The 15,835-nt window shown below is 38.7% G+C and overlaps 1 protein-coding gene across 4 annotated transcripts in view; it reads left to right on the forward strand.

Moving 5' to 3' along the window:
• Nucleotides 1-15,835, forward strand: part of LOC109912354 (centrosomal protein of 164 kDa) — a 191,246-nt gene that overhangs the window by 4,346 nt on the left and 171,065 nt on the right. For 2 of the 4 annotated variants that reach the window (XM_048615635.1, XM_048615638.1), the window contains exons 2-3: nucleotides 776-887; nucleotides 11,595-11,704. In XM_048615635.1, the coding sequence (XP_048471592.1) occupies nucleotides 11,623-11,704 (82 nt within the window). In that variant the 5' untranslated portion in view covers nucleotides 776-887; nucleotides 11,595-11,622. Of the gene's footprint in view, nucleotides 1-775; nucleotides 888-5,215; nucleotides 5,284-11,594; nucleotides 11,705-15,835 lie in introns of those variants that run through there. The other 2 variants (XM_048615637.1, XM_048615636.1) reach the window with 2 other exon arrangements.

Below are 15,835 nucleotides of genomic sequence, written 5' to 3' on the forward strand. Positions count from 1 at the left end.
GGCCCGAAACGTCAGCCTTTCTGCTCCTATGATGCTGCTTGGCCTGCTGTGTTCATCCAGCCCTGCACCTTGTTGTCTTGGATTCTATTTCTGTTTGTATGCTGTAGTGCATTATTGACGTCACAGACTTTATTCTCCATTGGTCCTGGGCAGCTTGTGAGGGTTTTCTCCAAATCAGCTTAGACTCTCACTGAGTCAAAAGTGCATTTGTGAATGTTGGGTGAGCTTTGGATTCACCTGTGATTCATTTAGTGGCCCAATTTCCTTTGCCACTTAACTAGCTGGATTTACATAAATAGTAGCTACTTGAACAAACAACTCGAGAACAATCAGTAGCAATAGAATCATGCCTCAAACAGCCAGTACCTTCCTAAGCTCAATTAGGGATGGTAAGAAATGCTGGTTTTGCCAGTGATGCTCATAACAGCAAATAAAAGAATGCTATTTAAAGGGCTTCTGTAGCACACTGGTAGTGTCCTTACCTCTAAGCTAGGTGGCCTGGGTTCCAGTCCCACCTGCTGCAAAAGTATGTCATAACATTTGGATGAGTTGCTATAAAACTGTAAGAATAGTACTTAGTGAAGAGAAAATTGGACTACAAGAAAACAATATCTTAAAGTCATCCTAACTATTCAAATTCAAAAAGCAAGTTGTAAAATGTTCACTTCTAATGCACTCATTGGCCATTTGTGACAAGGCACGAGTGCCACTTTCTAGGAATCCAATTGGTTGCAGTGAGCTCAGTTGACTTTATTGTTTTATATTTGATTGACAGGACTCTGGACCAATGTTCGTAAGGATGAAATAGATGGAAATAAGGACGGATTTGGTCGATTTCAGTTCACAACAATGGCTTCATGATCCCTGGTAACCACATGATTTCCATGGTAACCACTGCTGATTGGTCTTTAGCACAGTTATCAGTCTGTCAGATTTTGAGACTCTCATTGGTCCCTGGTAACCACGTGACTAGCATGGAATGAAATCACAAAAGACAATTTGACATCACAAAGTGATTGAAACTGATTTTTCTAAAGCTGAAAAGAATTCCTTTATAAAAACGTGTTACCAGGGCCGGAAATAGAATGTAAATTGAGAAGGTGTGTTCAAATCCTCTGCCTATTTATTACACAATTAATAGATCCAGCAATAATTGTAGAACAATTGCAGGAAATGTGTAAACCACTACCAAGAATTCTGTGGCATTGTTTAAGAAGTAACACATGTTCTGCTCAATGGCTATAAATCTTTACCATGATCCTCCAAATTACTGATATAGTATTCGTTATGATTACTTCAGTAATTTACCAGAAATATTTCCATTGCACATTTTACATAATAAATATGGTTCTGTGAAGCTTTCTTGGGTTGTTTTACATTAAACACATTTACATTTACGTTTACATTACATTAAACTGTAGAAATGTGGTTACAATCTGCATGATGTATCATTTGCACATGCTGATGCAGAATTTCATAGTAGGAGTAAGACTTCTGAAATATTTGCAATTCTGAGGGAGAAATGGAACTTAAGTACAGGAGAGAAAGAAGCCCATGTAGAGCTAACATTAAGAAACGATTTAATATGTGTTTTCAGAAGTAAATAATTCAAATGCCTTGACTTCAGGGACATGGATAGAAAAAGGGCCTGGAAACATTGCAAGGAAAAGAAACTCGGTGACTTGCGTCATTCATTTCATGGCAGTTATGAGTTCTAGATTCCTGGGCCTGAGCAGAAATAATGAGTGAAAATGGTGCTACACCAATGAAACAAATGAGCTTTTGATTTGTTTTCATTTAGTCAGTGGAATTTTTCAGCTAGTCAGAGTCATGAGTATAGCTGAGATTGATTATTCTGCACATTCATTAGAATTGTACAACACCGGAAGTCTGTTTGTGCAGAATGAAATCTCAAGGCATTGCAGTAATCTTTTATTTTTAGATGTTGGCTGCTCTGTTGTATGTATAGTTATATTTTCCCCACTTTCTTTCAGATTTATAAAAGTTATGGTTTAGTTTTATATCTTGACTTAACACAAACTACTTTTGCCATTTTACTTTGAAATTGTCAATGTTGTGACACATCTTGAAATGTATTTCAGTGCAATTCTTTCACTAAACATTGTCAAATGTGCTGACATAAGCTTTGCTTCAAACCCGGCCTCCAGTATCATTGTTTCAATTCTGTCTTCAGCGTCAGCCACCTTTTAACGGCTCTTACATTAGTTTTCTAATGTGGGCAGAGCTTCCTTAGTGTACATCGAGATTTGTCAAATTTGTTCAATGGGGATTTTGACAAAGAAGAGGAAATCATTTCATTTGTCAAAATAAGTTTCATGTTGAAGACCACAGTAGGTATATTGCTGGATATTGTGGTCTGTTCATACTACAATAAGATAAATTTTTGAATAAAGGATTGCCAGTGCTGCAATAGAGTCAGAGATTAAATTGGAGGTGGGTTTGGGTAGAGGGGTAATGGAGAGGTGGGTGGAGGATTTTTTTTCATGTGTGTGCTCTTGGCTAGAATGCACTGCCTGAAAGGTTAGTGGATGCACATTCATTTATTACTTTCAGAAGAGATTTGGATATTTATTTGCAAAAGAGAAAATTGTGGCTATGGAGAAAGGTAGTGGATGGAGCTAATTGGATGTCTCGTTCAAAGAGCTGGCGGTATCATGATAGGCTCCTTCTGTGCTTTATTATTAGGATGTTCTGAAACATGCAACAGATTTTTTAATATATAACTGTAACGGTCAGACTTCATTGCCTAGTGTGTGAGCCTATCTGTCAAATCTCATGTACATTGTCACACGCCATCTCTAATGTTCAGCTAGGTTTGAAGAGAAACAAAATTGAAGGATGCAGATTACCTCAAACAATGAAACTAAATTTAACTTGTTGTCCAACCCTCTTGCTGAAACTAGCTGTGACCCTTCAGATGAGTCCAAAGAACTGTTGGTGCAGGAACAGGCCTTTTGGTCCACGAAGACTAGTGCCATTCTGTTAAATATGATCAGTACCCTATCTAGTTTCATACAATCTGCAAACTTTGAATCTGTATCTTGTCTCCTCCCTTGTGCAGGATTTGGTCAGTAGGTCATTCTCCCAGAACTTCTGCTAGACAGCTTTCACGTTGCTTGTGAGTAAAGTCTACGATTCAAGTTGTGGCAAAGTTGTCAGTCATCATAGTAATTGGGGCAGCATGGTGGCACCATGGTTAGCACTGCTGCCTCACAGCACCAGGGACCCAGGTTCAATTCCAGCCTTGGGTGACTGTGTGGAGTTTGCACGTTCTCGTTGTGTCTGTGTGGGTTTCCTCCAGGCACTCTGGTTTCCTTGCGCAGTCTAAAGATGTGCAGGTTAGGTCGATTGGCCATGTAATATTGTCCATAGTGTCCAGGCATGTGTGTGTAGGTTCGGTAGATTAGCCCCTACATTAGGGTTACAGGGATAGGGTAGAGGGGTGAGTCTTAGTGGGGGGATGCTCTTTGGCGGGTTGGTGTGGACCTTTTTAGCCGAATGGCATGTTTCTGCACTGTAAGGATTCTATATTTTTAAAAAAAAATTCTATAACCCAGACGATCTGATGAATGCCTGCCTGCTTACCCAGCTGTTTCTCTAGCTGAAACTGCAAAGACTGTAAAAATATTCTGGGATTTCCCAACACAGCACAGAAATCATGTTTGGCTGCAGACCCATCCAAAGAAAGCATGCTAAACGGGAGAAGATTACCAAGGCTTTTCTAGAGCTAATTCCCAACATTTTTCAATGCCTTTTTACTGTGCAAGGTCAGGCTATTGGAAATTGTGAACAGTTGAAAATTAAAAATGTTTCCCCATATATCTAATGCATCATTGTTTTATTATTGTTTGGAAGCAGATTAAATCACATGGGGGCCTTCTGGTTTTCTCGAGTCTCGGTTTAACTCAAATTTATGGGATACCTCACCCCGGCTGAATCTTTACAGTAACAATATGTGCTGAAATCATCAAATAGTCTTAATTATTTACCTGGATGCATGAATCTGTGGAAGATAATTATTTTCATATTGAACCTATTCTTTGAAAGCCCAGTGGCCGTCTGAATCTATCCTCCTGCTTCCCCCACTATGTTGAAATAGTTTTAGCATCTTCCTCATCTCTTTAAAATACTGGAACCTCTGTGCTTAATAACGGTGACTTTGGTGTTGTAGACCATATGGTAGCTTGTATCAATTTTCTTCAGTGGATGTGAGGCCAGTCATCATGTGGCTATATTAGAATTGTTTCAGAAACATGCATTAATTTTAGTAGAAAATGTTTAGCATAGACTAACAATTTAAGGTGAATATGTATCATGTATACACATGTATTTAAAGCTGTCTATCACAATTCAGTAACCAAGGAAGAATAGCCCTGATAGTCAAATAAACATCATACATTCTGCTTTTTATTTTGATGCACCTAACACTATGTAAAAGATTCTATTAACAAAAAGATGAATGTTCACACGCTGTATGAGTATGAGTATTGAGATTGTATGTCCACTGACTGTATCTGCAATCTGCTTTTGTTTACTATTCAGAATAATCTACATCTGGAATGTATATTAAACCTGATTTGGGCCTGGACTAGCTTAAAACAAGAATCCTTCCCAATCAGAACAGACAGATCATGTGAAACCTGATGAGAACCTTCAGAAAATTAGCTTTGCAAACTTCAGCCTAGTTTTTGTTCGTCAATTTAAAGACCAACACAGCTGTTAATTCAGCACAAACTCAGGAGTCTCATTCATACACTATAGATAAATCCAAGGTTTGGCGGGGGTGGACAGGTAAATCGAATAAAGGCAGGCAAAGATTAACAGAAAATGTAATTGTCTAGCCAATAGAAGTGAGCACTCAGCGCAGATAAAACGTGTGCAGTGCAGTGAAATGTTATGCATTGGAAGCAAAAATAGGTGTCGTATACATGTACTTTTTTTTCTTACTGCTGAGTTACTTAAGGGAGAAACTGACGGTGATTAGGGCTATTTGTGCATTCAAATCTAACATCCCTCATTGATGCCCTGTCATTGGTGCAGAATTAAATACAGTAAATGGAGTGGTGAATTGTTTGAGTGAAAACGTTGGCTGTGAGTGGTTACACATCTTTAATACTTTGTCCTGTTTTCGTCACGGAGACTCGAGGGTTAATTATTAATCCGAGGTGGTGATGTGGTAAGGACCATGAAGCTGCTTAATATCAAAAGACTAATGTGAGGAAAACTGGAAAAGTTTGGACCAAGCATCTTTTCAACAGATAGGTAAGGACAGACCATGGGGACTTGTTTAAAGTATGAAAACCCATGGATAAAGTGAAGCAAAAGACAGATTTAGAACTGATGGCAGAATGTTCTTCACAGCAAGAAAAACAAGATGAGCAGTACAATTTTAGCCATGGTAGAAGATGAACTAAATGTTTTTCTTATTCATGTCTGTTTTTAACTGATGTTCAATATTCCCCCTCACGTGGATGTAAAAAGTCCCAACTCTGATTTTGAAGAAGAACAGTGTACCTCAACCAACATTGCTAAAACTGGTTGTTTTCATGTGTTTTGAATTGTCTGCTACATTTCTTGCATTGCAATAGTAATTTCCTTTCATTGGTTATAAGATGGTTTGGGATGTATTTAAGTCATGGAAACGGCTATAAAAGTGCGAGTCTTTCTTTACACAAGGAGCCTTCCATTTGCACCTAAACGAGGATGTGCAATACATTTAATGCTATTCTCACAATCTCATCAATGAGAAGTGTTAACCTCACTGTGATCAAGTTGAGGCCTTACTGCTTGCATTCCTTGCAATTACAGACAGCTGTCTGCACTTAAATAGACAACACATTCTTTACAGTTTAAGAATGTGGCTGCTCTAATAGTGATCTTTGACCCCAGGAATCCATACCATAGTGTTCGCAGTCAACATCAACATAAATAAATCTATCAGACACTTTCAGATCGGTGCCCAAGATACATTTTTCATGTGGGTTTTCTGAATGTAACTGAGAGTGGGAGCTGGGGTGCAATAAATGTTGCTTTCCAGGGGGAGTGAAGTGTGGTGATCTGAGCGTGCTGTTTGTGTTTATCATGCACATGCATAGTTGTGACATGACTGTCATGGTGTTACTATTTCCGAATGTGAGTACTGGACAAAATACCAGTCAATTTTAACGTAACATCTCCTCGGGTCTGCTGCTTGCACTCATTTAAATGCTGGAAAACCTGCACAGTTGGCTGTGAAGACCCAGCTGCAATACATCTGCAGAAAATTTCGTGGTTATCTTTTATTCAGCAACACTACCTGCTGAGTACTGTGCGAGACCAAGTGCGGATAGATAGGATTAGCAGATGTTCCAATTCTTGAACGTGGTACTAAAAAGGTTCTGAAACATGAAAAAAAATTAATATTTTCTTCAAAACTAAAAGGACCTTTTACTCCCCATGTACTATGGAAACTGGTTATTGTAGAGAAATTAATCATGAATGCTGCTGATGGTTTAAGTGAATTTCACTATCGGCAAGGAACGCAACATGAAGTTCCTACTATCTATGATCCAGGATAATCAGGGTTTGTGCTTGGTTACCTTACAAAGTCGGTTAAGATAGTATGAGTTTGCTTTCCTGCTCCTCACCCATATTATATTGATTTGGTAGGTTGCTAAGTGAGGTTGCACAGATCTGTAAATAGCTTAAGGGCCACCAGTGGGGCTATTGCTTGTTCGTACCATTGCACCCACTATAAACCTTGCCAGCATGCTGGTGCTGACCAGCCTGGGCAAGTAATTACATGTTAGCTATAATTGAAGTAGGGAAATGTAAATCAGATTACACTGGTGTCTTTCTCTTGCCTGAACCAGTTAAAAGATTGATGAAGGATAGCTTTTCATCCAGAAGCCAAGTTGTGATTTGGTACCCTCAAGTGTTCTGAAACACATGCTGCACCTTCAGGAAGTTTTGTCAGAAGATTTGCACATGTTTAGTATTTTTCAAAATGTCAACATGTCCTAAAGCACGGGACTTGTATTACTGAAATGTAATTACCACTTCAGTGTAAAAAAAGGTGGCAACTAATTTTCACATAGCAATATACTACAAACAGCAATAGAATCATGACCAGATAGGCTTTTCAAGGTTGTGTGAGCAACAATGTCCTGGGGATCCTTTACATCCACTGAGAAGGGTGAGTTAACATCTTGTCCAAAAGACAGCAGTTCTAACAATGTATTTTTTCCCTTAGTATTGCCATAAAATCCCAGCCTAGATTTTGTGCTGCGGTCTCTGGAGTGTGACTTTATCAAAGATTATATTTAGAACCTTTCCTGACAAAGGGACACAATGTGTGTTCCCTGTGTAGATGCTGTCTGCCTTGAATATTTCCAGTGTTTGATTTGTTCACATTTCTAGGATCTGCAGGATATGTACATAGTTCACAGATTGTGGGCATTGCTGACTACGCCGTGTTTATTTGCAAACTCTAATTGTTTTTGAAAAGGTGGCGGTGGTGAGTTGCCCTCTTGAGTGATTGCAGTACATGAGTTGTATAGCCACAGTGTTGTAAGGAAGAAAGCTCTTGGATCTTGACCCAGTGACATTGGAGAAACAGTATGTACGTAGTTCCACACCAGGATGGTAGAGGTTGTGGGTATGGAAGGTGCTGCTAAGGGAGCCTTGGTAAGATTCTGTTGTGCATACTGCTGCCCCAGCACTGGGGGTGAAGGGAGTGAGTGATGAAGTTCATGGTTCTGAGGTCATTCACGTTAGCTTCTTTGACTCTGGTGTCGACCTGGAGCTGTATGGATCCCATGCAAGTAGAGAATGTTCCATCAAACCTCTGACTTGTGCCGTTTGTATGATGGACAGGATTTGGGGAGTCCTGTAGTGACACTCACTATAAGAGCTCCTAGCCTGTGCGTGTGTTTCTGTACTTATGTTCAGAGCTGTTCTATCTTCTGTTTACAGGATGTGGTTGGATTGCATGTACTTGAAAATGTTTTCCATAACATTTTTAAATGGCTTTCAGGAAATGATCCCATATACTGTATTGAACAAAGAATTGCATATATCTGGATGCTTAAAAGTGCCATGTGTTATCAAAAATTGTCTTAAATGACGTCAGTTTTATACTGTGCGTGTCTCTAAAACTGATGTATAAAGTCCACCCAAACGGACATCTGAATTTTTCAATTGTAGTTAGCCTAGAATGATTAATTTTATACTTCATTTATCATTTTAGATAAGTTTCCTAGTTTGTATCTTGTATGTGACCTAAAATAATCATCTTGGCTAAATTGTAAATCTGCTAATTAAAAGCTTAAATGGGCAATTTATTATTATTATTATTATTATTATTATTATTATTATTATTATTATAATAAATCTGTATGTAGTCACGACCGTATAAGACAGTGTGTGGTTGTTGAAAATGTTTGGAAAAATAAATCCTCAGGCAGTTGGTAATTCTCTCACTTCATTGTGAACTTTAAGCTTTTGGATGTTAACAATTTCAGTGCTGCCATTTGAACTCCATTGATGCAAGCATCAGTCGTGCCTTTAGGGATGCAGAGGAAAACTTCCCTTGCCTCTCAACAGCACCCTCTGCTGCATCACTGTGAGATTTTTCACTTAAAACGTCACTTACTCCTGAAATCCTTCTGAGTGAGAGAGCAGAATTTTCACCCAGATATGCAGGCAGGTAGGTGCATCATTTCTCGCTGCCTATTGACAACGAGATTCTCTGGCAGTATCCTCCCTGCAGACAGTTTTCCCGGAGTTTGAAGGATTACCGTTCTGCTAACGGCAGTTTGCCCATTTAAACCAATGTGAAGACCCTTTAAAGCAAACCTCTGAATACCGACTGGAATTTTGCCTGGGAGCTGTGCATTTGTCTGGAAGCAGCCTCCCTGTGACAGATTGGAGTTCTAGCATTCCCTGCAGGCTTTGGGGCCTTCCTGCCTTGGCCATAGGCTGCTCTGCTGTGGTTGCCTGGCAGCTCTGGCTGTTTTTTTTTAATTTCAATCTTTTTGGAAGTCCCTGAGAGTGAGAATCAAAGTGGAAATTCCCTATCCATGTCATGCCTAAACAGCTGGCTGCTCCTCCAGCTCAGATGGAGGGCCTCCCAATTGTCCTGCAACTTCAACAGCCTACCCATTGTCCTTAACTGGACACAAAATTACCAATTTTTGGACCATCACTCTTGGGTGACTGTTCGTAACACTGTGTGCAATGATCCCCATTTGACTCTGCAATGCAAATTCCTCCCCGAGAATCTTGGTTTTGCAAGGTAGACCTGTTTGAAACCTTTACCAATGACAGAGAGAGGTGATATTCACCCCTCAGTTCAGGCTGAATTTTCATCCAAGTTGGCAAAGATATTTCATTTTGCCCTGCCCAAAGTGACAAATTTTGCTTTCTTTAAAACTAAATGTAGTGTTTTTTTTGGCAGTAATTTTTATTAGCACAATCTTGGTGGTAATGTGGTTGCTCAGAGAACAAGTGCTCTTATTTAATGCACCTTTTCCTATAATTTCTGTCTTCGGGTTGCATGTTCAGCTTGTTATCAGTTTCTGATGGAGGTTCAAAACAAAAAAAAATCTTTTAATCCTGGGGTTCCTAATGGATGTTTCATGGTGGATAATCTTGTGCAGCTTTTACAAATGCAATCCTAAGAATGTGACCTAAAGCAAGATCATCTTCTATAAATTTCACCAGCCTGGTTTTTTAATGTGCAATATGTAGAAATATTTATGAATGTCTTTGTCTTTGACTTTCAGTGTCTATGATTGAATTCTTCATGCTGACTAACAAATATTCTGAAGAACTCTGAGACCTGTACTAAATCAGTGCACGGAGCAGCTAGATGCATAATCCATGTCGCCTAACTAAATCCTGGTTAAGCCTATTGTTTGTGAGGACCTGACTTTGACAGTCAGAACAGCGTGAATGTTTCTGTGTGGAACCAGCTGCTTATAAGCTTTGGCTGATCCTTTTGTTCTTCCCATCTGTTCCAGAAAAGGAATTTTTGTGTTTTATTCCATTAAAACTTGGTAAAACGATCATATCTTACAAGTGATCATGATTTATGGCTTTGTCATTGGTGAATTATGACCTTCCTTTAATTTTGAGGTAATGGATCTCATTGTGTCATATTGGTGTGCTATTTCTGTGCTTGAAAGATTCCACATGGAATCTCTTAATGAGCAAATTCCCTCACTGGACTCATTTTAAAAGTTATATGATGAGGGCTCCTTTAGTCGCTTAAGTGAATAAGACATTGAACAGACATTCATACAGACTAGGCAGGTTGCAGATTTGCTGCTGATTTTTTACATGAGTATATTTCTCTTTTTTTTTTATTCTAGTCACTATTTTCCCCTAAACAGAATCACAAATATGGATGATCTAGTTATTTAACTCTTTACTGTTTGTGATGCAAATTTGTTAACTGTATTTCCTTATAGCACAACAGCGATTGCACTGTAAAAGTACTGAACTGGTTGTGAGGAGTTTTGTGACATTACAAAGTTGTGAAAGACACTATAAATTCAGTTCTGAAGAAGTGTCATATTAGATTTGAAACATTAACTCAGTTTTCCTCTCCACAGATGCTGCCAGACCCACTTGAGTTTCTCCAGCACTATTTTTATTTCTGATTTTCAGCATCAGTATTATTTTGCTTTGCCTGACTGTATAAATGCAACTCCTCCTGTATTGTAACACTCATTTTTACGCGCTCTGGTCATGGTTTTGTTTGGACAATTGACTGGGGCAGGTGGGACTTGAACCCAGATCTTTAGGCCTAGAGGAAGGGGCACAACCACTGCATCACAAGAGCCACAAAATTGCATCATGTTTACATTTCTTTCAAATTCCATACCACAGTGAAACTGTAACACTACCTTGAACTGCTGGATACTAGCCCAGTGACCCTCACCTATTGTTGTTCAATTCTCTACATTAGCGTTTGGCTGCTTGATGATTAGCCTAAGATGATTTTTAGTGAATCTGACCAGTAGGCTAGAGGTGATGCCTTCATCGACCATTTCATTAAATTATGCCTAAAGTGTGGCAACTCCAATGTTTGTCGGTCCGGTGCAGGTGCCAGCAAGGTAGTGGAGGTCTCCTTCAGTTACTGGAGGCTAGTTACTGGCGTGGACTGGGTCAGAAAGGCTGTTATTCTGAGCTTTTTATTCATTCATCTTATTAATTTATGCCAATGATTTGAAATGTTGGACTTTGTTTCTTTTTTTTTCTAATTTTCTTTACCCCAAGAATTTGTTCTTAAAAATCTGCCCCTAAGTACCTTTGTACCTAAGATGGCACTGTAATGTGGCGACTTATGAACTTTTCACTGTATTACTTAAGTAAATGTGACAATACAGCTAATTCAAATTCAAATAAAATGATGGATACTTTGTTCATGCTGTTATTTATGAGAGTATTTTTATTGGCTAAAATGTTTGTTACTGTACTGTTTCAGGCCCAAACATTTGAACAATTGGAATAATTTTTGATTTTCATTTTTGCTTTAATATTACTCTTGTAGTTCCATTCATGTAACTTTATGCTACTTCATATTTCAGGTAAGCCCGGTGATACACTTAAACTGAGATGACAGCAACTGCACTGCGGATAGGGGACCAATTAATCCTAGAAGAGGATTATGATGAGAATTACATTCCAAATGAACAAGGTATTTGAACATGGGTTTACTTTGTATCTGTATTTGTTAGTTGATTTTGAGTGTTGGACAAAGGCTCATTGCATAGGCAATTTGTATGCAATGACCCTTTGCAGCAATGAGGAGGCCTAAGGCTGATTTGAAACTGAAGCTTGAGCTTCAATAACTATTTAGGTATGAGTGTCTGGTGCCTCCCCAGACAGCTTGGGCATTGAAGACTATAAATGGTGGTACTGCTTGCTGCTTTGGGAGTGGCCTGAAGTTTAATTTCTTTGATTAATTTGCAGCAGGCAACAGCGTTCATTTGCTGGGTTGGGAAAGGAGAAATTTTGACCAGGTCAGGCATTTACTTTCTGCTGTCCTCTGTGTAGAAGAAAACTGCCATTTCTTTTTAAAAGAAAGCTTGCCTTTTGCTGGTGGCTTCAGCAGCAGTTGATCAATGCTGAGTGCAATAGAGTACAAACTGTTCCACCCATCAAAGGTTTTCCGGTGGGCTTCCTTGAACAGGCAGTTGGATCCCAATGAACATGTAGAGAGACTGCAACACCTAAAATTTGGTCCCAATGAATTTAGCATTAGCCCAATGCTCATGCAGATATGGTAACGACCACTCCACTTAGAGTCATAGAGCTCTACAGCATAGAAACAGATGTTTCGGTCCAACTCGTCCATGCTGAGCAGATGTCCTGAATTAATCTAGTCCCATTTTCTGGCATTTGGTCCATATCTCCCTAAAGCCATCCTATTCATATAATCATCCAGATACAATTGCAAAATTTAAAATGCATCAGCCTCCACACCACTTCCCCTGGCAGCTCATTCCATACATGCACCACCCTCTGCATGAAAAAGTTGTCCCTCAGATCCTTTTTAAATTTTTCCCCTCTCACCTTAAACCAGTGACCTGTGGTTTTTGACACCTGTACCCTGGGAAAATGACCTTGGTTATTCACCTTATCCATGTCCCTCAATATTTATAAATCTCTATAAGGTCACCCCTCAGCCCCTGACGCACAGGGAAAATAGCCCCAGCCTATTCAGCCTCTCTGGAAAGCTCAAACCCTCTAAAGTCCTTGTAAATCTTTTCTGAACCCTTTCAAGTTTCACATCTTCCCTAAAGCAGGGAGACCAGAATTGAACGTAGTATTCCAAAAGTGGCTTAACCAGTGTTCTGCACACATGAGAAATTGACACAGTGCACAACAACGTCAAACCACAAGTTTAACTAGTTCACCTTTCATATGGGAGTCCGCATGATGAAACAGTAGTGGAGCGTTGTATTTGATTGCCATGATTAAATCCTGTTAGTTTACAACAGATCCTGACTTGAGTCAGGGAAGAAATCCAATGAGTGAGATTTTTGGGCACCATGGATCCAAAATCACTTGTTCCTTCCAAACATGGTACATTTAGAGCATGCCATGCCTCAAATTACTCATACACTAGATCTCAAAATGTATTTTTTAGAAATAAATCTATCAAATTGGCATTTTAATGAATTAATGATATTGCTTGCACAGTCACTTCCTGGAAGACTGTTTCATCAATTTACCACTCACTCTGATTACCCTTTTCTGCTTCCTTTAAATATCTGAAATACTCTGTTTAACTGAGCTGACCAGAAAGATGCGCAATATTATTACCAGTTTCGCCAATGATTCATAAGGTGGCAGGATTTGTCTTACTATTTCAACTCCCTGTTGACCTTATAATAGATGTCAGCTTCTGAATTGTTTTTTGCTTTTGATGGTGTTGATTGAAGGGTCACACTGGCCAGTACAGCTGCTTTATCCCTACCATCCATATTCATGAGAAAGACCTGTCAAATGCATCAAAGTATTTGTCTCTTGAACACGTGATAGAAAAACACCCAGGATGAGGTTATTCAGGTTGGAGCAAAAGGCAGCTGGGCTTGTGGCTTAATAAATTCAGAATTTATTGTTTAAATCTCAGTGGAGCAGCGAGAGGCTCAATTAAATAAATGGCATTCTGCCAGATGGGTGCCTTCTAGATCAAGTTTTACAACTTAACAGTCACTGAAGCAGCCACTGATAAGTTATGGCCTTAAAATAGCAATCTACTGCTCCTGTGCTTTCAGAGCAAGTCCCTGTATAAACCAATGAGGCTGGTAAATTGTAGTTTTTTATGTGGGTAACTTGTCAGCAACTGGTCTACTAGTTTTGCACATTGTAAAAATTGGTTTGAAATGTGCCGTGGTCAACTGAATGCAGTTCTACAAACAGGTAATTTATCACTTTTCTGCACCCACTGTATTTTTATTGAAAAAAGGAAGATTAAAACCATAGATGGATTCAAGTGGGGGACAGGGCAAGGAAAATAAAACTCTAGCTCTGTGATTCATGAAACCAGTAAATTGAAATCTTGAGCTGATAGACAAAAGTCAACAGTTAACAGTTGTAAGCTTGCTTATGTGTAGTGTTCTCATCACTTAAGGTTGAAGTTTGTAGGTTCCAGCATTATTCAAGAATTGATGCACGTTTCAGTGCTTAGTAAGGGAGGCCTGCATTGCAAAAGATCCTATGACACAATTTTAAGGAGCAGTGACAAGTTCTCCAGTATCACGAAAGATTAGACAAATGGTTTTGGGGGGGATTGGTGGCAGATGGAATTCAGCATGGTTGAATTTAAAATCACAAAATGACATAGAAGCAAGATAGTGAATTACATATAAAACAAATTACATATAAAACAGTTACAGGTTGGAAATTACAGCACATGAATGAATTGTCTGGTTGTTTTTGTAGACATATCCTTAAAAATGATGGTTCGATGTTTGTAGCCAGTGAAGACAGCAAAATTAAGTATTGCTATATGTATGTGTAATAAAGTAATGCTGAAGTTCTTGATATCCTGGTTGGTACCATACCTGGAAGATTATGTGGAAAATCTGCTTATTACAGAAAATATGAAGGATTAATGGATTGAGTCCCAAGGAGGTCTTTAAGATTTACAACTGCGGAAAGCTGAGTTATGAAGTGATTCACTTTTGGACTTTGCTATTTGGAGAAAAAAAATCTTGATTAAAAAGCTGCATAAGATGTTAAATAGTTTGGAGAATTTGGATTCAGGACAGCTATGCTATTGAGCCTTAGGTTTGAAGACTAGGAAATACAATCACAGTGGCAGTTCTTTTTTTAAGATTAAGACCCGAATAATGCTTGAATAATAACAATGTGAGTTCAGAGTAATAGTGAGGAATCTTACTCCCATCAGACAGGACTAGACTAGGTAGCGAATGATTTTCTCAAGTATAAAACATTTATTATAATGCTGAAAGTTGGAGTGTTGAATGTCTATTCAACATAGGTACCTCAGTTAAATATTGCAATCTACAAATTAGATAATAGATCTTTTGAGTGTTATAATTTCTATTTTGGGTTTGAAGTACTTGGTTGATTAACGGTTATTCTACTGACCAGATTTAATCTGGGGTTGCAATGCATAGTAACTGACCAGTTCAGTAGCATTTGTATCCTATATATGGCCCTTTTCCCATTAAAATCATAATTGCTTGAATGAAAATCTCCCAGATGCTTTTTGTGCAAATAAAATATGGTGAAATATAATGCAGTGACATCAAACATAACATGAGCGTTGCAAAACCTGAGACAACATCTGACATTGTTCATTTTTATTGCATGTTCTTGCATTCGGTGCTGTTTATATTAAACAGCATCCTAGTGATTTGGGAAAAAAAAATTGTGGCAATATTTAACTCATCACAAATTAGGTTTGCAGAGTCTGCAAGATTGTTCTCCAGACTGGAGTAAATAAACAGGGATGGGGTGTGGGGGAAATCACAGGGGTGTGTGTTTTGTTTTCCTTTAAATGCACTTTTTACTGCTTATTAAGTAAAAAGAAAATGGAGATAAGAAATATTGTTTGACTGGGCATGGCATGTAGAAGTGGAGATCACGTGGTGGATATCCAAAGATATGTTGGACCATGTAGAAGTTTCAGACGACAATTGAGTTCAGGAACATTTCACAAAACAATAGGTAATTATTCTCAAAGATTGAGAGAAAAATAAATATGATAGAAAGCTCACCTGTTAATCTGTCAACTTACAGTGAACCAGAAGGAGACAGTTTGAAGCCACTCAGCTGAGCAGTGTAGTGTAAG

The sequence above is a fragment of the Rhincodon typus genome, chromosome 32, assembly GCF_021869965.1.
Source record: "Rhincodon typus isolate 14 chromosome 32, sRhiTyp1.1, whole genome shotgun sequence".
Taxonomy (NCBI): Eukaryota; Metazoa; Chordata; class Chondrichthyes; order Orectolobiformes; family Rhincodontidae; genus Rhincodon; species Rhincodon typus.